The sequence below is a fragment of the Pseudorasbora parva genome, chromosome 17 (genome assembly GCF_024679245.1).
Source record: "Pseudorasbora parva isolate DD20220531a chromosome 17, ASM2467924v1, whole genome shotgun sequence".
NCBI lineage: Eukaryota > Metazoa > Chordata > Actinopteri > Cypriniformes > Gobionidae > Pseudorasbora > Pseudorasbora parva.
In genome coordinates, this window is record NC_090188.1 from 16,779,516 (window position 1) to 16,805,372 (window position 25,857).

The window sequence follows — 25,857 nt, forward strand, 5'->3', positions numbered from 1 at the left end:
CATTGCGGGACATTTTAGGGAGCGTACATTTCAGTGCTTTCAATTTAGACTGCAAATAAATGTCTGAGGTGCCCTCGAACCCCCAATCATTCCTAGAGTTCCACTGCCCGCTGCTGTGTGTGTGTGTGTGGGGGGGGGGGGGGGGGGGGGTTCACTACTCCTAATATGTGTGTGCATTAACTTGGATGGGTAAATGCAAAATGCAGAGGACCATAAAATTGCTGTTGTGTGTGTAAAATGTGTTGATTGCCATTTCAGTCATGTCCTGACCCTGGGTCATTCATAGCACATGTAATCATGTTTGTGCTCTCTGATACGGTTAAAATGCTCTTACACTAAGTCCTTTCCTTTCATTGCAACCAGTCACTACGGGCCAATGAACCATTTTTAAACAATACACCATCTGCTCTTTCAGACAATGTCCTCGTGTGGGCAACGTGTCATTTGCCAATTCAGCAGTGGCTCTTAAAAAAACACATTTGACATTAAACATTGTTTGCATATCTCTGAACTATCCCTTTATAAGTTGGAAAGTTAAAACAAAGTATTTCGTAGCACTGTTTTCTTTTAGACTATTTTCTTGGCCTATATTATTTATTTTCTATAGGCTAGTTTTATGTTTCTTACCCCAACTCTGGCATTTGCTGATTTATATGCTCTAGGGAGTTAGGATCTGCATCATAACCTGATTTGGCATGGAAAACCCCCCAAAGAGTGTCGATATAACAGCAGTCATTCATTCAGCTACACTGACATGTCCTCTGGGGTCTGTTGTTATCCTCAAACCTCTCTACCATGCCACTTCTACATCTGCGGATGTTATTCATTCATTAGGCTACATTTAACTCGCAGTTATGTTCCAGTTCTCAGCTTGAGAGAAAGAAAAAAACATTTATTATTGCAAAATAAACAACAACAGAAGCTAAGACTCATGGGGAAAAGACGTTGCATTATGGTTCACGGAGTTCACTACGAAATGAAAATGTCCTGATATTTTACACACCCTCATCTCATCCAAGATGTTCATGTCTTTCTTTCTTCAGTTGAAAAAAAGTTTTTTTTTTTTTTTTTTTTTTTTTTTTTTGAGGAAAACATTCCAGGATTTTTCTTCATTGTTTTCAATGGCAACCAACGGGTTGAAACAACATGGATTTGGACCTTCAACTATAGTTGGTTGCAATTGAAAACAATTATCTGAAGAAAAATCCTGGAATGTTTTCCTCAAAAAACATACCTTCTTTTTGACTGAAGAAAAAAAGGCATCTTTGATGAGATGGGGGTGAGTAAAATATCAGGATTTTTTTATTTTGAAGTGAACTTATCCTTTAAGGCTGTATGACCAATTAGCAGTTAATTAGGGCTAATCAGCCTGGCTTTACTACACATTTACACGTTTAAATATTCCAAGTACATTAGTTTAATATGCAGAACAGTGGCATAGAAGTGCGTTTAGAATGTCTGTGGGGTTTTGAGCTTTTTAAAAAGATTTAGAGATGTTAAGTTGACTCTTTTCCAAAATAGCTGACAGGGGCAAAAGAGGGGCGACTGTCTCTTTAATAATTCCTCTCTAATGAAAATCCTTCGCCCTCCGCCTCCCCGTTCCCTGTGCGAAATTACGAACCCTACTATGTCAAAAAGACTAGGCTCATTAATATTTATTAGATCATGCTGGCGTTGTTTGGTAACCCTTCTAATACGTCCGGCACAAAAGCTAATTAATATTCATGTACTAAAATGCTCACCATATGATGATTCGTTAATTCGCCAGGTGATTAGATCAGCGCCTGAATTTCGGCGAATCAGGTGGACCTACTGGGAGAACGCCACATTCCGTAATTAATATTCATGAGGTAAGTCTTCAGCATAGTACGATTGGTCAATTTGCGTCCGTTGTGCTTACGTACACCGGGGGTTCCAGGGATCAGGCATGAGTGACAGAGCTCGTCTCTATGGGAAACGGAGCGACTTTGAACTGCAAGGATCACGGCTGTCAGTATAAAGCAACTTTTATCATGCAATGTAGGTTGAACCAAAACTTGGAAAAAAGTTATTTGTTTTTAATGATTTGTTGAATGGAAATGGAGGCTTCACACTGTGCTCGAGACGCTCAGTGGCTGCAGTCGCGTGACAACCTTTCTTCTGTTAAGTTACATGCCTCTGCTCTCAGAGATTCTTGAGTTTTATCATACCATATAAATATATTCTAAAAATATACTATTCTGTAACTTAGTCAGTGGCGTGTCTAATATCGTTTTGAATGTTAAATTGGTAAGCTATCTATCTGATAATGGCTTTTGACAACATAGATTCAGCTGCTCATGCTCTGAGGTGTTTCGTCATGCCTGTTGTTTTGCATTAATTTTGTTGTTGTATGTTTCTATCTGCTCAAAAATCCAATTATATCCTCACATGTAATTAGGCTGTAGGTTATAATTTTGTGTAACGTGACATGTCTTCAGGTGGCAAGTAATTTTTCTGGGAAACCACTGTAAACTGGTTTCCCAGAAAAATTACTTGCCACCTGAAGACATGTCACGTTACAGTAACTGAATTGACATGAGGGACATTACATAAAGACAATTGATCAAGTAATCAAGTAGTACAATATCCCGTTGCATTGTGTTTTTGTTGGATTCATAATGGTTGTTCAGATGTCTAGAACAAATGGAATCCAGCTGATAATGTGGGCTTTAAAAATTGCACCAATGTGATGTGTACATAATTTTTCTGTGTGTATACATTTATAGATAGGTTATTACCAGGTAGACAGAGAGACATAAGAAAGAAAGATACTTACACTGATTGGCAATAGATACGATAGATTAAATAAAAGGAGTTTAATACATTCACAAGCCTTTTAATGTAATTTTGGCCTATTTAAACACGTGTTATGGTAAACCCATAGATCTGGTTAGAAAATATTGAATCAGAAAAGTACTAAAAACCCTAATGCAGGTTTTACAATAGTGTTGTCTTTGTCAAGGCATTATGACATGCACTGTGTTAGAGTAATCTTGCACACTGTCCAGGATTTGTATGCTAGTTCTCTGAAATGCGGCCTATGAAGGCCTGATTGTTGAACATTCATGTACAGTATTACTTCGAATTCTTCCATTGACAAAGAGAGCTAAACTTAGCTGCTAACTAGAGGTCTCCCAAATTAGGCTGGGCAAACAGGCAGGTCCTCAATGCTTATCTTCTCTCTGATGTCTCAGTGTGGACCTTGTGATGGCAGGAGAGAGTGCTGGTGCACGAGAGGTCCTCTTATCTCAGTTTTCTGAGAGCAATAAGAGCATATCAGGCGTTTCTCACTGCCACTTGTTCTTTGTCTAAAGCTACTCATTAAAAAAACTCCAGATGCCTCTGGATGTTTGGGATAACATTATCTCAGATGCCATTCAAACTTTGTGTTTGCAATAAAGAAATAAAGTATAAGAGAAAACAACCTCCTACTTTTTATTTGTATTTTTGTCAATGCAATGCAAATACAGCAAAAAAAAAGTAATATTGCGAAAGCATTTTACAATTCCAAATTACCATTTTCTGTTTTAATATATTTTATAATGTAATTTATTCCTTTTATGGTAAAGCTGCATTTTAAGCAGCATACTCTCCAGTCGTGAGCCTTCAGAAATCAGTCTTATATGCTAATTTTGTACTTTAAAATAATTTAAACATTTTTTTTTAATAAATACTGAAAACAGTTGTGCTGCTTAATAATATTATTCACTGTGAAAACAGTGTTGGTTTAACTTAAAAAAGTAAGTAACCTTGTTGCCTTCATTTTAAGTTTATTGAAATTAAAAAATTGGGTTAATACAATGAAGGAAATTGGTTCAATAAATAGAAACTCAAAATATCACTGTATCTGAACCACATAAAAAATGTAATAAATCATAAAAATAACACAATTTGGCATGTTTAACTGCATCATCACAAATAAAACAATTATGCTTACAATTTTTTTTAATAATATTTGAATAAAGGTTGTTTATTCTCAAAAATGTTCATTGTATTAACTCAAAACTCAATAAACTCAAAATTTTAAGATTTTTTACAGTGTTGAAATTGTGATCACTTTTTTCTTTGATTAAATAGAAAGTTCAAACTAACATTTATTTAAAAATATTTTGTAACATTATGCATGCATATACTTGGATGGATGAATAAAGAATATTACTTTATTTAAAGAATTTTACAGAGTAGTTTATTAAAATTACAATGTATTAATGGTGATGATAAAATTGATAGGCACTTCATTTAAACAGGTGACAATTCAATCCAAGAATGCATTGTGAATGCATGAGATAAGCTTGTTTGTGTCTGTAGAGGCTGTCAGATTCAGTCAGGTTGCACTGGCAAGGAATTGGACTCTACCAAAAAAGACATATGATTATGAATTCAGTTTTCATATGATCACTAACCCAGGTCCCATGTACATGGTCCAGATGAAGCACACTAGAAGAAAGGAGTCTAGAAAAATCTTTTAGCCTAAGAGGGGCCTATATTAGCCCTGTGAATCATGGGAGGCCTGGCATTCTGGGTGTCTCCTTACATGCCATATAAGTACCCCTTCCTCCCCCCTCCCCTCAATGCCATAGTCCTATCGCTGTCTGCAGAGGGGCAGCTATTCTTAGGCTGTCAGTCCAGCTCATCCGAGCAGGCAAGAATCCTCTTCCTCTGGCTCATAGCTCTTCTCTGTTGCTCCGGTTATTTCGCATTGTATTCGGGTGGGCCTGAATTAATTGTTTTACGCTTTTACCTTGACCATTTTGGCCTGCAGTTTTTTTTGGAGGTTTTTTTTTTGGGAGAGTTGTGAGTGTTACCTTCCTTTTACACTTTTTTCTTTTTCTTTCAGAGGCTGTTTGGCACGTGCCCCGCCCCCTCCCAAATCCATTTTCCCCATCCATTTGGAGAAATTCTGTTGCTTAAACAATACACAGGCTTTTTTGAACAATGACTTCTTACAACGTGTCACTTGCTGGACCTTCGCCTTGGGGCTTCCGTTTGCAAGGAGGCAAGGACTTCAATATGCCCCTCACCGTTTCTAGGGTAAGACCCCCAAATCTTGGCCAACTAGACAGTGATTAGTTCACCACCGTTTACTCGCATCTGAATCTAGAATCTTTTTTGATTTTATAATTATGTTTTTCACAAGCTTGGTCTGAATAAGGACATCAAGCATTTTACTCAGATTTAATTCCAGGTCAGTTTAGACCTTCCAAACCCAATTTACTCTCTTGTTATAACATTTTAAATATGATCCATTATAATATATTCACTACAATATGACGATGATTTTGTAGTTTCTTTGTTCATTCATTGTTATTTTGGTTACTTGATCTTGTGTTAATCTGTTGCTGATCCAGAGTTGTTATATATGGTTATGTTATTCATCATAAGGATAATAAATATGATTCTCCCATATTATATTATATTATAGTGCTACTTATAAAGAAGTGATTGGTGTCTTGGTGTGTGGCGTTTGTCTTTTGGTGCAGTTAGAGGTATTGTGAAATGGTTTTCATGAATGGTTTTATATTTTTTCTGAAATGCTGCTTTATTGGCGAACCTCATAAGACCACCCTGTAAATCCATATTGGGTAGATGTACAGTATTGATTGTAGTGTGTGCATTCATTGCACTCGAATCGATTCATCCTTGTCCTGCTTTTATTCTTGCATGTGACGCAAGGTCTGATGACTAATGCAGCTCTTAAACAGCTAGGAATTCAGTAGGGATGCACCGAAATGAAATTCTTGGCCGAAGCCGAAACCGAATAATAATGAAATGCTTGGCCGAAGACCAAAGGCCGAATACCGAACGCGGTGTTTGCGCATTTTCTCTATTAATTTGGCAATTCTTTTTACCATTACAATAATTAAATAGTAAAAATTTGCTTTTTACTATTCTGTGTTGCTTTTCTGAGAAATAAATCAAATAACAAAAATACAATTTCAAAATATTTAACACTGAATTTTTTTTTAACATTCCAGCAGATATTATACAAACTAAGCACAACATAACTTAAAATAAATAATTAGTAAAATAAAAAATATATTTTTATTTGGCCATCTTAGAAGCCCCCCTTCTTGAATAGCCTATGTTAGGCCTATAACTGACTGCTGAAAGAATGTAACTCTGTATGTCTACAACAACAAATGTGCATTGAATAGTGCACAACAAATAAAAAACTGTCCTAGACATAAGCCTACTTAGCCTACTTCTTCAGGAAAAGTGGCAGGTTCTTCTTTATGAAAAGTAGCTTCTCTGCTTTCTCACATGAAAGTCAGTTCCTCTTTTCATCGATGACATGAGATGCAGCACTAAACAGTGCTTCCACACTGCTGACATGTTTGCTGCATAAAGCACGCGGCTCTCACTCTACGTGGGTTACTTTTTGATCGCGTCATTAAAAACGTCATTGTTCGGCAAAAATTATTCGGCCTTTTTACTTATTCGGCCGAATGCCGAAAGTGCTTTTTTGGCTATTTTCGGCCGAATAATTTCGGTTGCCGAACATTCGGTGCATCCCTAGAATTCAGCATGAATGAGTTCAAATTGTGTTTTTAAGGGCTTTATTTTGCCAGTATTGTGAGGAATGAAGGTCAAATAAAGAAGGACGAGATGTCGTACAATTATATTATATCTCTGCAAACCCACATACTTGACCTAGTAGAAACATTCTACCTCCTGAAAGCATAATGAAATCAGCCAAGAGAACATTTGGCTTGAGTCATCTGTGTGATTTGCATTGGAGTCTTTGTTTATGTGTCTTCAATATAAGATCACAGTCCACATGCACCTTCCTATTCTCATGTCTAGTGAGGACAGATTCACTGCCCTAGTATGTTGCAGGTATTAGAGAGTCTTGAAAAAATAGATCCTCTTGTGTAAAAAAATGTCAGACAGTGATTTGAGTGGTCCAACCGTGACAATACAAGCACTGCCATTTTGTCATCTCTGCCAACATAGCCTGCGGTCAGGAAGAATGTTCTGTACACTATCCTAGGTGGCCCACAGAGTTTGTCACTTTACAGTGACGTAAACACCCTTGACAATATCGTAATACACGTTGGAATCCTCTGACGCTCTTCTAGGCCTTTTTATTTGCAGCATTTGACAGCCATTTGGCCTCACTGTACTAGGTTCTAAGAAGATCTAAATCAAGAGGTGTGTGGCAGGTCTGTTTGTCTTCCCTACAGGGAAAGACCAGTAGCACAGGCCCTAGTCAGTCACTGTAGAGTGACAGGTGGGACCCACTACTTACTTTTGTTCTGGCTGTCGAGTGGCTCAACAGGGGGCTTTTCTATAAAAGCACCTCACAGGTGTGCAGGACTGCTATAAATGAGGAAAGTGTTTGGTTATTTTGTATTTGAAATTAAGATGTAGATCTGCTGTGTGAGTATCACATTAGTAAGTCTGAGAAGGACCCCTGTAACTTAAGAGGATGAATGTTATTCGCCTACCCACAGGAGACAGACAGCCTGGGTGCTATTTACTGATCATTCAGAGAGACTTTGCTCTAGATTTTAACACATGCAATACTGTATTTGAACTGTTGCTGCTTCTGGGCTGTTGAGATTGAGGAATAGATATATGTTTTTTATAATGCATTTTATAATACATTAAATTGATCAACATCATGTAAATATTAAGCAGCACAACTGTTTTCAATATTGATAATGTAATGTTTCTTGAGCAACAAATTAGCATATTCAAATTATTACTGAAGGATCACTTTACAATGCAACAGGTCCTTTGGGGGGGGGGGGTGCTCTAGTAAATAAAAGCAAGTAAAGTTATATATAAATTATAAAAAAGTAAAGTTCCATCTGGTTGATCATCTTTTAATTAATTACACTATTTAAAACTACACACTATTTGGCTGTTATACCAATTAAATAATGAAAATCCATTTACACTACAATTAGAATTGCATTTTACATTACATTTACATTTAATCATTTAGCAGACACTTTTATCCAAAGCGACTTGATAGCAAACGAGGAGAGCAATAGAAGCAATCAAACCAACAATATGGCAAATATGGCAAAAAAACATTACAAACATGTAGCAAGCTTATTGTTATTTTTTTCTGTTTAAAATAAAATATATTTAGAATAGTAAGTCCTAGAAGCTGTCTACACTGGATGCGGCAAACGGTGACAAACAGTTGCAAAGGATGTCCTTCATGTCAGAAAACGAGGCATCAGATTACTGTCGGGGATTTGTTGTGTGGCGTGCCGTGCAACGCCACGGCGCAATCTAATGTAGACATCACTGATTATAATGGGTTATATTGTCTTTTATCACATCACGCCACTCGCATCTGATGTAGACACTGTGTTAGTATTAATTTGGTCAAGTGTTGCCGAAAAAGATGCATCTTCAGCAGTTTCTTAAAAATAATAATTTATTACATTTATATAGTGCTTCTCTGGGTACTCAAAGGGCTTTACATATAAAAGGGGGGAATCTCCTCAACCATCACCAACGTGCAGCATCCACCTGGATGATGCGACAGCAGCCATATTGCGATAGAATGCCCACCACACACCAGCTGATTGGTGGAGAAGAGACAGAGTGAAGAAGCCAATCAGTATATGGGGATGGCTAAAGACTCAGTTGCCTAAATAATGTTGAGATTATTGTTTTAAAATATAACATTTTGATTGTAGAAATAGAGTATGAATGTTGGAAAAAATAAAATTATAACCGTATATAATAAACTAAAAGCGAGTTTAAGTGCCATAGTAAGCCAATCATAGAATCATTCATTAACTGATTTGTTCAAACCGGCTGATTCACTCATGAAAGAAGCAAGTACTCACTAGTCTCGCATAGCCACATTTTCAGACCGACAGCAGAAGGTCTGGACTGTATCGCAGCTCAAGAGGACGTTTGACATTTAATGCAACCAATCACAGTTTGTTTTTGTTTTTGTCATGTTTATGTTGTGAAAATGTAAAGTTGATGTCCCTGCAATAACAGACTTGTGTGTGTCTATAAATTATTCATTGAAGAATATTTGGTAAATTGTAGTGCAACAATGGATCCGCACACTTCACATACTTTTGAAAGTTCAGCGTTTAGTTGATCCTGGTAAGCGCTCACAGTTGTAAACACAACGCCGTTCTTCTTCCACGAGGAAGTTTGGCATCACTACATTCATTTCCAGGCGGCGCGTTAAAGAACTTAAAACACACTCGTCTTGCAGACATCCTGTAGAATTAAATCAGATGATGACTTAAAAACCTGAAGTGTGTCCAGATAAGTATACCATATGCATGAGGCGTTCAGCCTGTGGCTGAGACTAAGTACTCACTGACTTATGAATGGGTCAAAAGAAACATTTTTATTGAATGGTTTTATAAAATCATTATCACTTTTTGCAATTATGCTGATATTTGAGAAAATAGTACTTATGCGTTATATTGCTTAACTAAATTGTTATAATCACAAAATACAAGAACCTGTTTAAAAGGAATTCATATAATTTGTATTAATTTTGGTGCCCTTTACGAACTTGGATGATGCTATTTTATATCTACTGCAGACTAGCTCGTTTTTTGTTAAGATTAGTAGATTAATAAGATTAAGAGGACTATTGCCTCTTAAATTTGACTGGCTATATTGAGATGTGGTTTAATTTCAAAGTGGTGACAAACAGTGCCAAAATTTACGGCAAACACGATCTTTACCTGGCTGTCACCAATAATTGTATGTCTGGGAGACATTGGATGCTGCTTGTCTGCTCTGCAGAGCGCTGTGGTGGCTGTGACAGGGGATATCGGGGAGTGGGAGGGTGGGACTTGTGCGGTCTCACAGAATTATTAAGAATAAAGTTCAAGCTTATGTTAAGAAGATATATGATTTTTATGCAGATCCCACATTTCATTTTATTTATTTAGAACTTTAGTTTTTTTTTCCATTAATAAGTATTCCAAACTGATGAGAAGTCTTGTCCTGTTGGTTTTGTTTGCATTATACTTTATTTTAAAGGGTTTTGAATTATAGACAAAATACAAAACAGACGATATACAATATTTATGTTTGAACTTTCTTGGGCTAATATACTAGTCCTTCTGAATTGGGTAAAATGTTGGCAGATGGTGCTCTGTATGACTTGTGTGTGCTCTCATTCATCGCTAGGTGCTGAAATGAGGATTTCTCTTGGCTGAGAGCAGCTCAGACTGTAACAGATGGCACACAGAAAGCATGAACTTGCAATTCAGCTCAAACTGAAAGCAGCAGATGAGGGATAAAAATACCTCTGGGTGGTTTGGATGAAAAGAAACTGCTAAGGAAAATAATACTTTTATCTGAAGAATGCATTAGACAGTAATTAAGTAACAGGGTCCTACTTTATTTTTAGTCTTTAATTGTCATTTACTATGTATGATACAGTGCACTTTTTGTGTACATACCTGAATGATATTAATTTCTGTAATTATATCTATAAATATTGTTGACCCTTCCCTTACCTCTTAACTCACCCTTAAACCATACCCCCAAACCTGTCCCCAACCTTACGCTGTAAAAATTATTGTTGCAGTTATTTAGCACAGCTTTAAATTTAGCGTTTTTTGTTGTTTGAGATAACTAAAACTTTTATTATATTACTTTTTACAGGTCCTTCTCAAAAAATTACCATATTGTGATAAAGTTCATTGTTTTCCATAATGTAATGATAAAAATTAAACTTTCATATATTTTAGATTCATTGCAAACCAACTGAAATATTTCAGGACTTTTATTGTTTTAATACTGATGATTTCGGGATACAGCTCATGAAAACGTCTCGGTTACGTATGTAACCCTCGTTCCCTGAAGGAGGGAACGGAGACGTACGTCAGAACTGAACCGACGAATTGGGTCTCTGAGTTCAGATCCCAATTCGTCGGTTCAGTTCTGACGTACGTTGAACATGACCGACTGAAAGGGAACGTCTCGGTTACGTATGTAACCCTCGTTCCCTGGAGGAGGGAACGGAGACGTACGTCAGAACTGAACCGAAGAATTGGGATCTGAACTCAGAGACCCAATTCGTCGGTTCAGTTCTGACGTACGTCGAACGTGACCGACTGAAAGGAAACCTAAAATTTCTCAAAAATCTAAAAAAATTAGCATATTTCATCCGACCAATAAAAGAAAAGTGTTTTTAAGACAAAAAAAGTCTACCTTCAAATAATTATGTTCAGTTATGCACTCAATACTTGGTCAGGAATCCTTTTGCAGAAATGACTGCTTCAATGCGGCGTGGCATGGAGGCAATCAGCCTGTGGCACTGCTGAGGTGTTATGGAGGCCCAGGATGCTTCGATAGCGGCCTTAAGCTCATCCAGAGTGTTGGGTCTTGCGTCTCTCAACTTTCTCTTCACAATATCCCACAGATTCTCTATGGGGTTCCGGTCAGGAGAGCTGGTGGGCCAATTGAGAACAGTAATACAATGGTCAGTAAACCATTTACCAGTGGTTTTGGCACTGTGAGCAGGTGCCAGGGTCGTGCTGAAAAACGAAATCTTCATCTCCTTAAATCTTTTCAGCAGATGGAAGCATGAAGTGCTCCAAAATCTCCTGATAGCTAGCTGCATTGACCCTGCCCTTGATAAAACACAGTGGACCAACACCAGCAGCTGACATGGCACCCCAGACCATCACTGACTGTGGGTACTTGACACTGGACTTCAGGCATTTTGGCATTTCCTTCTCCCCAGTCTTCCTCCAGACTCTGGCACCTTGATTTCCGAATGACATGCAAAATTTGCTTTCATCCGAAAAAACTACCTTGGCCCACTGAGCAACAGTCCAGTGCTGCTTCTCTGTAGCCCAAAAGTGGCTTGACATGGGGAATGCGGCACCTGTAGCCCATTTCCTGCACACGCCTGTGCACGGTGGCTCTGGATGTTTCTACTCCAGACTCAGTCCACTGCTTCCGCAGGTCCCCCAAGGTCTGGAATCGGTCCTTCTCCAAAATCTTCCTCAGGGTCCGGTCACCTCTTCTCGTTGTGCAGCATTTTTTTGAATATGCTGGGAACAGCCTATTTGTTCAGAAATGTCTTTCTGTGTCTTACCCTCTCACTTGAGGGTGTCAATGATGACCTTCTGGACAGGGTCGGGTCGGGTCGGGTGGCAGTCTTACCCATGATTGCGGTTTTGAGTAATGAACCAGGCTGGGAGGTTTTAAAATCCTCAGGAATCTCTTGCAGGTGTTTAGAGTTAATTAGTTGATTCAGATGATTAGGTTAATAGCTCGTTTAGAGAACCTTTTCATGATATGCTAATTTTTTGAGATTTTGGGTTTTCATGAGCTGCATGCCAAAATCATCAGTACTAAAACAATAAAAGACCTGAACTATTTCAGTTGGTGTGCAATGAATCTAAAATATATGAAAGTTTTTTATCATAACATTATGGAAAATAATGAACTTTATCACAACATGCACATTTTTTGAGAAGGACCTGTATTACACAAAAACAAACAATGTACACAAATGTAAAAATCCCATTTTAAAATCAATCACCAATCAAATTCACCCACACTGGAAGCAGCACAAACTGAAAACAACACTTATTGCTTATTCTAATGTTGAATTTATATATATATATATATATATATATATATATATATATATATATATATATATATATATATATATATATATATATATATATATATATATATAAATTCAACATTAGAATATAATGTTCTATATATACACTATATACATTTATATATAAACTACTATATATTGAATAACTGCAGAAGCATGTTTTATATTCCACCACCTCAATACCAGTAAAAGTGTTTTGCAATACATGAATACATTGCATGAACACAGCAAATGTACTGTAAATATATAGTAGTTAAAGACATCTAATAATATAAGTGTGACAATGGCAGAAATGGTTTTGGAAGTTATAAAAGGTCAGCTGTGTAAAATGTTCAACTCAATATTTTCTCATAAGTCACTAAATGCATTAAAATAATAACGGTTGAGAGTTTTTAAAAAGTATTTATCAATGAAATATGGGTAATAACCAAACAGCTTTTTGTTTGTTTGTTTGTTTGTTTTTGCATTATTTTACAGAAGTTGAAGTCTAAGATTGTTTTAGCCATTGTGTTGTCACTAGTGACTAGCATGCACAGTATAGCACATAGTTTGACCTATTGAATTAGGTACAGAGAGAAATGGAGGAGGGCTGGGACTGCGAGTATAAAAGAGGAAAGTTATGGGGTTACCCAGCACTAAATTACCTTATACTTATACTAATGTTCTGTGACATTTAAATGTCAACATGATCCACTGTTTAGGATCTGCCAAAAATACTCTGAGAATGTCTCATTCGGTGAAGGGCCCAGTAACCTTTAATATAAAATTCTATTAACATATTAAAGCTCTCTTGATGTCTTAGAACACCAACTAACTGATGTAATAATGTTTTAACTTTGTGAAGTTGTATAAGAGTGTTCAAATATGGAAGTTTCAAATTAAGGTTTACTCTCATTCACATGGTATTCACTGAGCATCCAGTTAAAGCTTATGAAGATTGAGTTTTATGTTTGGCATTAATACTATGAGTGTGTTGGAATAATGACACAAATGTAGCTGTCTCTTCATTTGGACAGCATTTCTTTGCGTTCTAGAAATAGCACAACACCCCTGATGAGAGTGTTCCCAACAGTGTTGATTTTCATTGTGGCTTTCCAATTCTGGGCTGCTTGTATGACATCTCTCCACACGCCTATTCTCTAATGAGCCGAGGGAAATTGTACATTCCAGTCAGTCTTCAAGAAGATTGATGCTGGCAGATGAACACAAATCTACTTCACTTTTAAAGCTGATTATTGCCTTCTCAGTTCACATGAACAAGAAAAAATGGGCTATATTCGTAATTTCCGTCTTTCATGGTTGCATGGTTTTTTTTTGTATAATGTATACTTGACTGTATCTAAAAAAAATGTATAATATATATTTACACTGGTCACAATACAAAAATGTATATTTATTTTAGCAACATATACTACCGTTCATAAAATGTGCCACGCTTTCCACAAATATATTAAGCATCATATTTATAATAATAAAACAAGTTTCTTGAGCAGCAAATTGGCATATTAAAATGATTTCTGAAGGATCACATGACACTGCAACAGTCCAATGCAGAGACATTTGGGGGGGGGGGGGGACATGTAAAAAATGTCTTTCAAAAACATAATCTCATTTAATAGGTTTCATTTAATGCTTTCTTAACAAAAATATAATGTACTAGAAATAACATATGTATAAGAATTTTCAGTAATTTGCTGTAAATTATACCCCTAATAATGAAGCTATGAATTAATTATTTTGTTGAAAAAGTGCATGTGGTGCAAAACATTTTTGTCAAACAGATTTGTTTGACTGCAACAATTTAATTTTGTTTGGTTGATTGTTTGATTTCTGTTTTTGCGTCTTTACGCTGGCTAGGCAATTGTGAAATGTCCTTGGTTCAAAATCACACTCCACATAACTGTACATTAAGCATAAAATATCTTATTATAGACATAAGTTGTATCACTTCGCACAGTAGTTTTTCTTTTTTCTTTTTTTAAAATAAATTGTGGACAGACAAATTGCGTATCACTGGTAACGTTGCACCAGGTTAGGACAGTGTTCTGGTTCACTAGACTAATCAGATGTTGTTTGTACTCACAACGCATGTCATAAAGAATGCGATTAACTGAAACCAGTATATTAAGTCAGGGGGAAAAAACGGGATTCTCTTAATGAAGTTGAAAATGAGTCCGTAGCAAGTTGTGTGATGCTTAAATAGTGGTGTTAATGTTAATATATAATAGTCTTTCAGATAGTCCCAAACCAGTAGGCAGCAAGTACCCAGACTTGGTGTGTACCATGAGAGCCTGAAGCTTGTGCTGCTGACAGGCAGAGCTGTTTTTAGATGGCTACTGAAGGTCAAGTCAGTCGTGCTGTGGAAGACTGTTACATACAAGCATCCACCAAAAATACATAATTCCTTACAGCAATACAGAAATGTGGGGTGTTTTTAACCAAAGCTTTTCAGATAACTCATCAGGTTGGCTTTGATGTGCTGTGATTAAAATCTTGGTCTTTTTCACATGTATGTTTTATTCATTTGCTGTTGGGCAGGTTTATATGAGGCTCTTATATGAGGGGTGCTACAGCAGGGGAGGATCAGGTCACATTGCATTCATTTGGTGTCGGATTCTTTTCGGTCTTGTTAGCATAAATGAGCCCATCTGGTTAAGTACTCAAGCCTCAATCATGGGTAAGTACTGCTACTTTAGTCTTAAGTAACTCAAGTCGTCACCATTTCAGATGTTTAGACACCATGACTGTTGATTCAAATTATGACTAGTGTAGATCTTAGTGTGTACACTTAGAAACCGTAGAGACAACATGACATCATGACTTTGCATTAAACATACACGCCATTTCCTAAATCCAAGTGGCGTTATCTGTACGCATTTTGAGCTATCCGCGTGTATGTCTACGCCGTATGATTCTGCTTGAATGTCTATTCGGAAACGAAATATCATCTCGGCATGTATATCTACACCGTGTGATTCCACTTGAATGTCTACACTCTAAAAAATGCTGGGTTAAAAACAACCCAAGTTGGGTTGAAAATTCACCGACCCAACAATTGAGTTGTTTTAACCCAATGGTTGAGTTGTTTTAACCCAGTGGTTGAGTTGTTTTAACCCAGTGGTTGGGTTAAATGTTGCTTAAGACAACCCAATTGCTGGGTAAGAACAACTCAACTATTGGGTTAAAACAACCCTATTGTTGGGTCGGTGCATTTTCAACCCAACTTGGGTTGTTTTTAACCCAGCATTTTTTAGAGTGTACGCCGTGTGATTCCACGTGAATGTCTATGCCGAAACTAACCATTATGTGTATGTGTGTGTGTCCACAATGTAAATGGATTTATAAACATACTAAATTGTTTTTTTTTAAATGTAAAAATGCAGAATGTTTCTTGTGATGGGTAAAAAGCGATTATGCGTCTTGATAGCACGCCAAAATGGCATACGTATTGGCGTGTAATATATATATATATATACACCATTTCATCAGATCTGTTACATACCAGGAAAATTATATACTGTATCTTTCTTATTTTCTGTGGAACAATACAGTAATTTGATGTGCACTACCATTCAAAAAATTTGGGGTCAGTAAGGTATAGATAGATATAGAATAAGAATTCGGAGTGTGCATGAGGTGTAGCCTTCACGGCTGGAGATAACCCACAATTCTTTGCGTCTCCGTTAACAACCGTCATATTTTTTTAAATATTATATGAAAAAACCAAGGGGGTAATCTAGCGCTCGGAAAGCGTTCCACCCCTAGGGGCTGCCATTGCTAACCAAGCCATCACCTGCTGTTAGCATCCCATTGACTCCCATTCATTTTTGAGTCACTTTGACAGTGAATAACTTTACATCTGATGCGTTTAAAGACTCCATTTGTCCATTGTTTATTTCTAAAGAAACACGACAATGTATAAAAGGCTCCATTACCTTGTATCTTACACTATCGCCCCGCAGAAGCTGTTTTTGTAAAAATAGGCTAACGATTGCGTCATAACCAACGCGACCCTGTCGCACAGTTGAGAAATTACCGTATAGACCTGAGGAGACGCTCGCAGGCAATCTTTTACTGTCTATGAGGCAGTCGGGGGGACGTGGAGACATAAAGTCTGATAAAGTCAAGGGAGAAGAATGGAGAGAAGCCCATGAGCCAAAAGCAACGGGAGAAAATATTTAAACAACGTGATTCAGCTTTCACTTTCCACATCTACTAGAAGACTCACAGCTGTCAGACAGGAGGCTCACGTCACATCTACGTCGTCAAGCTCAGTCTGAGCCTGCGCAGTTCGCTCAGCCATCAGGAAGTGAGTGCCCCTAGGTTGACTTCATTCTTTCGCCGTAGACGTCAATGGGAACGCTCTGTCCATTTCTTTTACTGTCTATGGAAATAACGGCACCACCGCCAGATATACATGCGAGCATAGGTATGGTGTTTAAATTAAGTAGTTCAAGCTTTTTTTTTTTTTTTTTTTAAGCTCTATTACCTCAAACAGATGACTGTGGTTAACAGGATTACAACTGTAGTGCATTATAAACGTTTAGAACAGTACATTGCTGTCAAGACAAGAAACATTTCATAGTCATTTTCAAGTTATAAATAATTTTCATTCATATAACTGCCGTGAGAGCGGAACGAGGCTGAACTTGTTGGCATAGCAACGTGATACTTCCTGCCTGTGTGTCCTACGAAGGACGTCTCGTTTAATTCTGATTGAGGACACTCCGTATACTGCATCCTACACAGGACGTGTCCTCCGGAGGACGCAGCCTTCGAAATTTAACGAAATGAGACACAGCTTGTGTGTCCTGTTTGCCAGTGTTTCCTTTGCTAGTTTGTCTCCATGGTCGCTAATGGAGTTATGCAGGTGCTCCTTGTTACATTAATTATCTATGTGTGCATAATATGGTGCGTTCAAGTCCTTCTGGGATGTTCGTATTTACGAGGTGAGAAGTCATGTTTACGTATCTACGTGCGTTCAAGTATCTTTGGTCAGAGCAAGTTTAATGAAATTCATGAAAATACAGTAAGGTTTGGTAACTCTGCTTATAGAAAATGAAAGGCAAAGAATGTGCAGCAGGTGAGTTTTAAACATTTACGTGTTTAATTAATCTATGGAGCCACTGTACACTTTACTAGCTTATTTTGTTGTAAATGACAAAACGTGGTGGCGTTCATGCATGTTCAGCTCGTAAATACGATCTTTACAACATGACTTGAGCACCATTAGCCCTCAGTTCATTCAGTTCTTGGTTCTGTGTTGCATTGTATTTATATGGCTGTGTTCATTGTATCACCTGTGTTTTCCTGTTTCTTCTAAAGTATGTTATTAAAGACTGTTTATCTTGAATATTCCTTCATTGCCTGCATCCTCTATAGTGACTATGTGTGACAAAATATGGAATGGACACGGAACTCAGAAGCACACCGCCCCCATCTCCCTGAAATTAGGAAAATGCTGGAATATTTGGGCTGGATGCTCCATCACAGAGGACTTTTCTTCACAGCCCACAACCCAGAGAACAACCACCATACCACTGCATGGAGAGAACGGCAGAGCCTGCCGCAATGCATGAGCCAACGCTGGAGAATAGGGCAGAGAGCAAGCCATCGTCTTGGAGCCTGAGCCTGTCTGACCAGGTGTGTGAGCCGGCAACATCCTATGATGTGGGAGTACTTGTGAAGTTTGTGGAAATGGATAGGAGCCCCACACACATTCCTGCCACTGAGGGTGAGCCGTTGACTGCCTCTGATTATTTTGAGAATTTGGATGAGGAAATTTCCCTGTTTCTCCCGTCCCTGCTGGTCCCGCCCCGCAAGAACTCTTCTGTGCCCTCGCTGGTACCGCCCAGCTCAGAGTCTCCAAATGTTCCCAGAATTACCTCCTAGCCTTCCTCTCCTACGTCCAACTTTCGGGTTTGTGTACCCCTCAACTGCGTTCGAGTTTTTAAAATGGCAGCCAGGTGAATAAGGCGAATGGTATTGTTGAAGGCTTCTCCTCCATGGCTCCTCCCTCCCTGACTGCACTCTGGTTTTCCGCCTGAATCCTCCTGCCCCTGTCTACACCCTGGGTCCTCCCAATGTCTTCGCCACCCTGGTCTCGACATTTGTCATCTTCCCTGATTTCCTGTTTACTGCCTGCTCTGCGTCCTCCTCCAGAGACCCCTCCTCAGTTGAACTGTTCCAGCACGAGGGCATGCCTTTCCAGACAGGGCGTAATGTAACATGTATAGTCAGTTTTGGTTCGGTTTTCATTAGGTTCTGTTCCTATTTGCTAGTGTTTCTTTTGCTAGTTTGTCTCCATGGTCATTAATTGAGTCTCTAAAGGATCATGTGAAACTGAAGAAATTATGCTAACAATTGAAAATTACATTTTATTTATTACAATAGATTTTTTTATTTATTATTATTTAAAATAGTTATAATGTTTTACAAAATTACTGTTTTTGCTTGATTAATAAAATGCCGTCTTGGTAAGCATAAGAAACTTCTTTCTAAAACATGTAAAAAAATCTTACCTAACCCCAAACTTTTGAATGGTATTTTATGCTGATACAGGGTATTCACTGAGAAACGTATGATGGGACTTTATCAATTATCTTGATTTTATCCACCAGGAGTTAATTTGATCATATACAATATAGGATGCATTTTGACTTTTTTGATCTGTCCATCTATCCACCCAAATTTCTCTCTCTATCTTTCTCTGTGCAACAACACACCACCACTACCAGCACCCCACACACACACACCCTTGATTCACTTGACCCACAGAACAACTCCTTTGTGCCATTGTGAGTGAGCAGGAGATTTGAGCTGGCATATCAGCCACTCATTCATCCAGGCATCAATTGGAATGAGCTGAGAATGTTGAGTTAATGCATGTTTTGTGTGCCAGGCCTGGTAATCCACCCTCAGTCTCTCCAAGCCTTTGTTTTCCCATGCTCCCTTCCTTTTCCTCATGCCGTTAGTTTTGCTAACCCCGGCACAAAGCAACAGTATCATGCATTCCTTAAAACACAATGTTTTTGCAAAACGTGTTTATTCATATTTTTTTGTCGTTAATGTTTTATATGATGTGACCAAATATTCAGCATCATTTAATGAAGCCATAAAGGGATAGTTACCCAGAAATTAAAATTCTCTCAATATTTACTTACCTTCATGTAGTACCGAACCTATGTAACTTACATTTTTTCCATTTAATTTGCAGCACAGGTCAGAAATCACTTTTATGGGGATGTCACCCCCAGCATATGAACACTACCATCACAGTGACCTTTCTGAAGGTGATAGGACACTCCCATTTCTAGATGAGGCCATTATACTTGACATTTATAGAGGAAGACCACTCTTAAAACAGTGGCTAAAACAGTCTAGTGGCTAGCACCCATTTACACAGATACAATTAGAGCAGCTGTCAAGCAGGAAAAAGACTACAATTGCTACCCATTGTGGGTAGTTATATATGTACTAACATTTCTTTTTGAAGGAAGGAAGGAAGGAAGGAGGAAGATGCCTGTCATTTAAACCTATTTTGGACTTACCACAGCCATTTAAATGCAAGCATATTCATTCCAACCTCTATTTAATTTTAGATTTTAAATTTAGATTTTTTTGTTACCTAAACCTAGTGTGGCTTATTCTTACAGGCCTGTACCTTAATAAGCAAATGAGACAGACTACAGTTATTTGTGAATTTGTGCCAGAGTATAAGAGCTCTTCAGTTGCAGTTAAATTTTGGTTCATAAACATGGTCAGGTAACTTGAGCTGGTTAATTATTTTAAGGGGAAAAAAGATATTTACTGGGCCATGCATTCTGCAAAAAGGGCAACTACAATCTGTCATATTTGCTCATGAGTATGTGCAAAATGTCCCTGGATATATACTCGGATTGCATTGATCATGTTTAGCTCATCCACATTGTAGACGTGACCGCAGTTGTGAAACACAGCTGTCACATACGATACATTTTTAAAGATATTACACACAGTAGCCACACACCGCAAAGTATTCCTCTAACAGTGGCATGGATTTATGAGACACCAGATCGAATCTGCAGGTTGAATCCGCAATTTTTTATTATTTTGTAAAGATATGCATGAATTGGATAAACACGATCAAATAAGATAGCACAGCAAAGACTACTGCACACTTATTGAGAGATGAAAGCATAGTCAAATTAAAACTGAACCAAAACACTTAAGCAAACATAAGATTTTGTGGAAAATAAAAACATGGAGATAATTTGTTGTTTTTACTGTAGCTGGTCAGTGTAGCTATGGTTTTTGGTTCTTCCTTTGAACCTGCCTGGAACTAATTTAGCTGTACGTTTCCCTCAAAATAATTGCACATTTTAGAATGTTTGTTAACCAATCAGATTCATGCATTCAACAGCCAGCTCGGTAGTATAAGGACTTGTATGTTTGTATTTTCATTGCATCATATATTGTAGCCACAAGCACATAATAATGTTGTTTCACATGCTTTGCTTTTCTCTGTCTGTCAGTCTGGTTTTCCTGCTGGATCCTTTGCTGGTTTGTCAAAGGCTCAATCTAGGCACTACATGCTTTCAAAGCTTCCCAGCAATTAATGAGAATCAAATAGCAGACACTGATCAATGTCTGACACTGATCTAGAACACTGAAAACCATATGCTGAATTATGACTGCTGGAGAACTGGTTCATAATGGAAATTCTAAAGCTCTTGGCACTAATCCAGTAGGATGAGTTCATTTGATTGCTCTATTGTAGCATTTTAAGGTAAAGTTCAGCTAAAAAAGACAATTCTTCCATGTTCAATGTTCTCTTTTGGTTACCATTAACTTCCATTGTATGGACAAAACCACTGACACTGTACTGTAAAAAATGGCTTCAATTGAAACCTATTTCAATAGTCTGAGAAGCAGACCAGCCATAAAAGAAAACAGCATCCTGAAATACCACCAGTAAACATGCAAATAATAAAACATGCATCAGTAATAAAAGCAAACTAACTTTCTCAGAATGATTTTGCATGTTTACTGATGGTATTTCAGGATGCCATTTTCTTTTATGGCTGGTCTGCTTCTCAGACTATTGAAATAGGCTTGCCGTCTTGGCACTTCTAAGACTAAATCCTTGGCTCAGATATGCATGCATTCATAAAAAAAAATTAAATCAAAAGAGATGGAAATACAAAAAAAATACATGCATACAGAGAGCTCTTCAGTTTTTCTCAACGAGAATTTTAGTAATAGTCCCTCAGGGAGCAAAACATAACACAGTGTCCTCATCTAGCCACAAGAGATTGAAAGAGAAACATGCACAGTTGCACACATTTGAAATCAGCTTTATTAATTTTGCATTCACTTCAATATTCTGTAAATTAGACAGTCCTTGGCCAGCTCTGCACAGTGAGATTTTGGCTATGCGATGCCAGAGGATATGCTTCTAGCTCAAAACACACAGCTGAAACTTTGCCAGATTTTGAAGAAAAGAAACACACTAAATCTTGATATATGATAGCCTACTTTTATGGTACAGAGATGACACAGTGATAACACCTGTGTCCTGTATCAGTATCGCACAATCATAAATGGTGGTCCTCAACATGCTCCTTTTTCGTCAATAAAGTGTCCAATAATTATTTATTTTAAAAAAAGAATTATAATAATGAGCATTTTATTGTCCTTATTTAACCGTGACATTTTTTCACGTAACCTTATGTTAATTTTGAAAACGTGATATTTTTGTGGAAACCATGATACATTTTATACATATATACGGTATACAGCAGACTTACCTCTGTCATCCCTCCACAACCCCATCTCCCTTACTCCTAACTATTCCTATCCCAGCCTGGGATGGGGGAGTATCTGGGTTCGGGCCAAATTCTGAGTCCTCCCCTCGGACAACATGCCAAATATGCATAACCTTTTCTCTATCTGATTATATGCAAGTGTGAACTTGTGTATATTAATTTCTTTAAAAAATATATATTGCTCACCCAAAAACTTTTGAACAGTATTGTGTATGAATAATTTTTATATTACTATATGTTCCATGGAAGATATAAATATAATAAGATATCTTACAAAGCCTTACAAAGAAAAATGTGAAATATGACCCGAACATGTTCTTTGCTTTATATTATGTTCATACACATTTTCTGTAGACTAAGAGCAACTTTGTTCTGCGGTCACAGTTTTATTTTTAGCAAGAGGAACACATTATCTGTTCTAGCGCTAAGCATGCAGCAGGCCAAATGTGTGCTTGAGATCTCTTTGTGGTGCACAGCTGTCATGGATTCAGAATATATGTGTGTTTTTATCCTCCACTGGTTTTATTGAGAGGGTATCAAGCAAGTACATGCAGAGCCTTTGTTCACCTTTATTCATACATCCAACTTGTATTATTAATCCCATAGGGAGGCAGGCTAATAAAAAACAAATAATTATCTTGTCCAATTTTTGTGTTTGCAGAGGTGTTGACCTGTCAGTGGTTAATTTAAAGGATTGTTTGGTTTTTGTGCAGATTACACCAGGGAGCAAGGCAGCCTCCAGCAACCTGATTCAAGGTGACATCATCGTGGCCATTGATGGGGTCAGCACAGAGGGGATGACACACCTGGAGGCCCAAAACAAGATCAAGTCTGCCAACTTTAATCTGGCCCTCACCATGCAAAGGTACAGTGCATTGTTAGTTTTTTGGAGGTGTGTTAGTGTGCACATTTGCGTTGATGTACACTACCGTTTAAAAAAATATAGTACAAACGGTAACATTATAAAATATTATTGCAATTAAAAGTAACTGTTTTCTATTTTAATATAATATATTTTAAAGGGGTCATATAATGCTTTTAAAGTTAATATGATTCTTTAATGTCTAATTGAAAACTTTGGGTAACACTTTATTTTAAGGTTCAGTTATTAACTATTAACTAGTTGCTTATTAGCATTCATATTACTAGGATACTGGCTTTTTATTAGAACTTATAAAGGACATATTAATGCCTTATTCTGCATGGCCTAATACCTAAACTGAAATGCTACAAAAACTACCATACTATTAATAAGCAGTAAATTAGGAGTTTATTGAGGGATAAGTCGTAGTTAATAGTGAATATGTGTTCCCCATACTAAAGTGTTATAAAAATTTGTACTATACTTTAATAAAAAAATTATCATTGATATTGTAAGAAAACACTAATTTTACCTGGTGAAAAACTCTTCTGTTTTCAGCAAGCCATTTCAGTGCATGCGACTTTAAATGATAATGAGCTTTGCTCACCTCTCCCCTCTGTTCTGTCGGGTGTTTTAACACAACACATGTGGAGTGAGTTAAAAGTGCATGTACCATTATATTCCCCCTTAAAAATCTATTTTATTCCTATGATAGCAAAGCTGAATTACTCAAGTCTTCAGTGTCACACAATCCTTCAGAAATCATTCTAATATGCTGACTTGCTGCTCAAAAAATATTTCTTATTATTATCAATGTTGAAAATAGTTGTGCTGCTTAATATTGTTGTAGAAACTGTGATACATTTTTATCATTTGATAAGTAGAAGGTTCAAAAGAACAGCATTTATTTGAAATAGAAATCTTTTATAACATTTATTACATCTTTGTTTCATAAAAGTATTTATTTGTTATTGATTTCTCACTGACCAAACATTTAAATGGTAGACCATTTGAACATATACATTTCAAAAATGTGTCTTATTTCTCACTGATGCATTTGTGCATTATACTACTTGTCAAAAAAACATCTGAAACCATAAAATGTATGGGAATTGTCCAAAGGTTGGAATGATGACACTCGAAGAAGAATGTGGCAGTAATTGAAAATTCTGTACGACATAAGTAAGTTTGTAGAATAGAATAGAATAGAATAGAATAGAATAGAATAGAATAGAATAGAATAGAATAGAATAGAATAGAATATTCCCTTTTAGAATTGTCCATCCTGAGTTTTGCTCAGCGATGACATCATGAATCCCATTTGAGTTTATTCTAGGGTTCCATTCTGGTACAGTTAATAAAATGATCTGCCATGTTTACGCTGTGATCCGCACTGATATTTCATCCGTCTTGGCAGCCATAAGCTTGTATCAGTATCTTCACTGAGAGCTCTGGGACAGCCTAGCTTTTCTTATCCACTTGTGTGATTTTGCAGCTACAGCCAAATTATTCATTAAAACAATTATATTAAATGCCAATGTTAGCGGGTCTCATGGGTGACTGTGATGAAGGTGCTATTGTTTGTAAATTCAATGGAGTGTAATAAAAGCAGGCCTTGACCATCAAATGTAAATCATGGGCTTAACTTTTATGAACCGTGAACAGACTACAGCTTCAATATATCACAAACATATGAGACTGAGATTGTATGTGAGTCCAGATACGCTGTATATGTTTTTCTCCAGGGAAAGGTCATGCAATTTGATTGCCTTCATGTTTCCTGTTAGGCAAAAAAGAAGATATAAAGAGTCTTGTGACGCATTCTGACAACTCACTGGCCTTAGCAGATCAGAGTAGCTGTTGAGTCATCATGTTACATGTTGCCAACATTATTAGACAAGCATTCTATAGCCAGGCATCCACACATTTCAAAAGCTCTTCAAAACAATGTATCATGCATTCAGTAGCGCTTTTAGGAGCTTTCTTCACGGCCTCTGGCGAGTGTCCATTCATCCATCAGCAGCATCATACAGTCAACTTGATAAGCTATTTTCCAGCGTTGTGCTCCAACTCAAGGCTGCCTAGCACTTACACAACAGAGCAATAAATAAAGCTATGTTCACTCTCCAATTGATCTAGATCACTTAATTATTCTTATATGGATCAGAGTTTTGCACTATGAGCAGTTAGTGTACAAACCTGATTTCAAAAAAGTTAGGACACTGTACAAATTGTGAATAAAAAAGTAATGCAATAATTTACAAATCTCATACACTTATATTTTATTCATAATAGAATATATAGATAACATGTCAGATGTTGAAAGTGAGACATTTTGAAATGTCACACTGGTTCAACTGGCAACATGATTGGGTATAAAAAGATCTCTCTGAAGTCAAGATGGGCAGAGGATCACAACATGGGCTTGTCGGTGAACACAATCCACTGTGCCATTCGCTGTTGCTGGCTAAAACTCTATAGGTCAAAAAAGAAGCCATATATAAACATGATCCAGAAGCGCAGACATTTTCTCTTGGCCAAAGCTCATTTAAAATGGACTGTGGCAAAGTGGA

General features: G+C 37.3%; 1 protein-coding gene across 14 annotated transcripts in view; it reads left to right on the forward strand.

Moving 5' to 3' along the window:
* Positions 1-1,885: 1,885 nt before the first annotated feature.
* ldb3a (LIM domain binding 3a) overlaps positions 1,886-25,857 on the forward strand; it is a 53,482-nt gene continuing 29,510 nt past the window's right edge. For 12 of the 14 annotated variants that reach the window (XM_067422532.1, XM_067422537.1, XM_067422540.1 and 9 more), the window contains exons 1-3: positions 4,603-4,730; positions 4,859-5,052; positions 23,136-23,287. In XM_067422532.1, coding sequence (XP_067278633.1) covers positions 4,957-5,052; positions 23,136-23,287 — 248 coding nt within the window. In that variant the 5' untranslated portion in view covers positions 4,603-4,730; positions 4,859-4,956. Of the gene's footprint in view, positions 2,020-4,598; positions 4,731-4,858; positions 5,053-23,135; positions 23,288-25,857 lie in introns of those variants that run through there. The other 2 variants (XM_067422533.1, XM_067422534.1) reach the window with 2 other exon arrangements.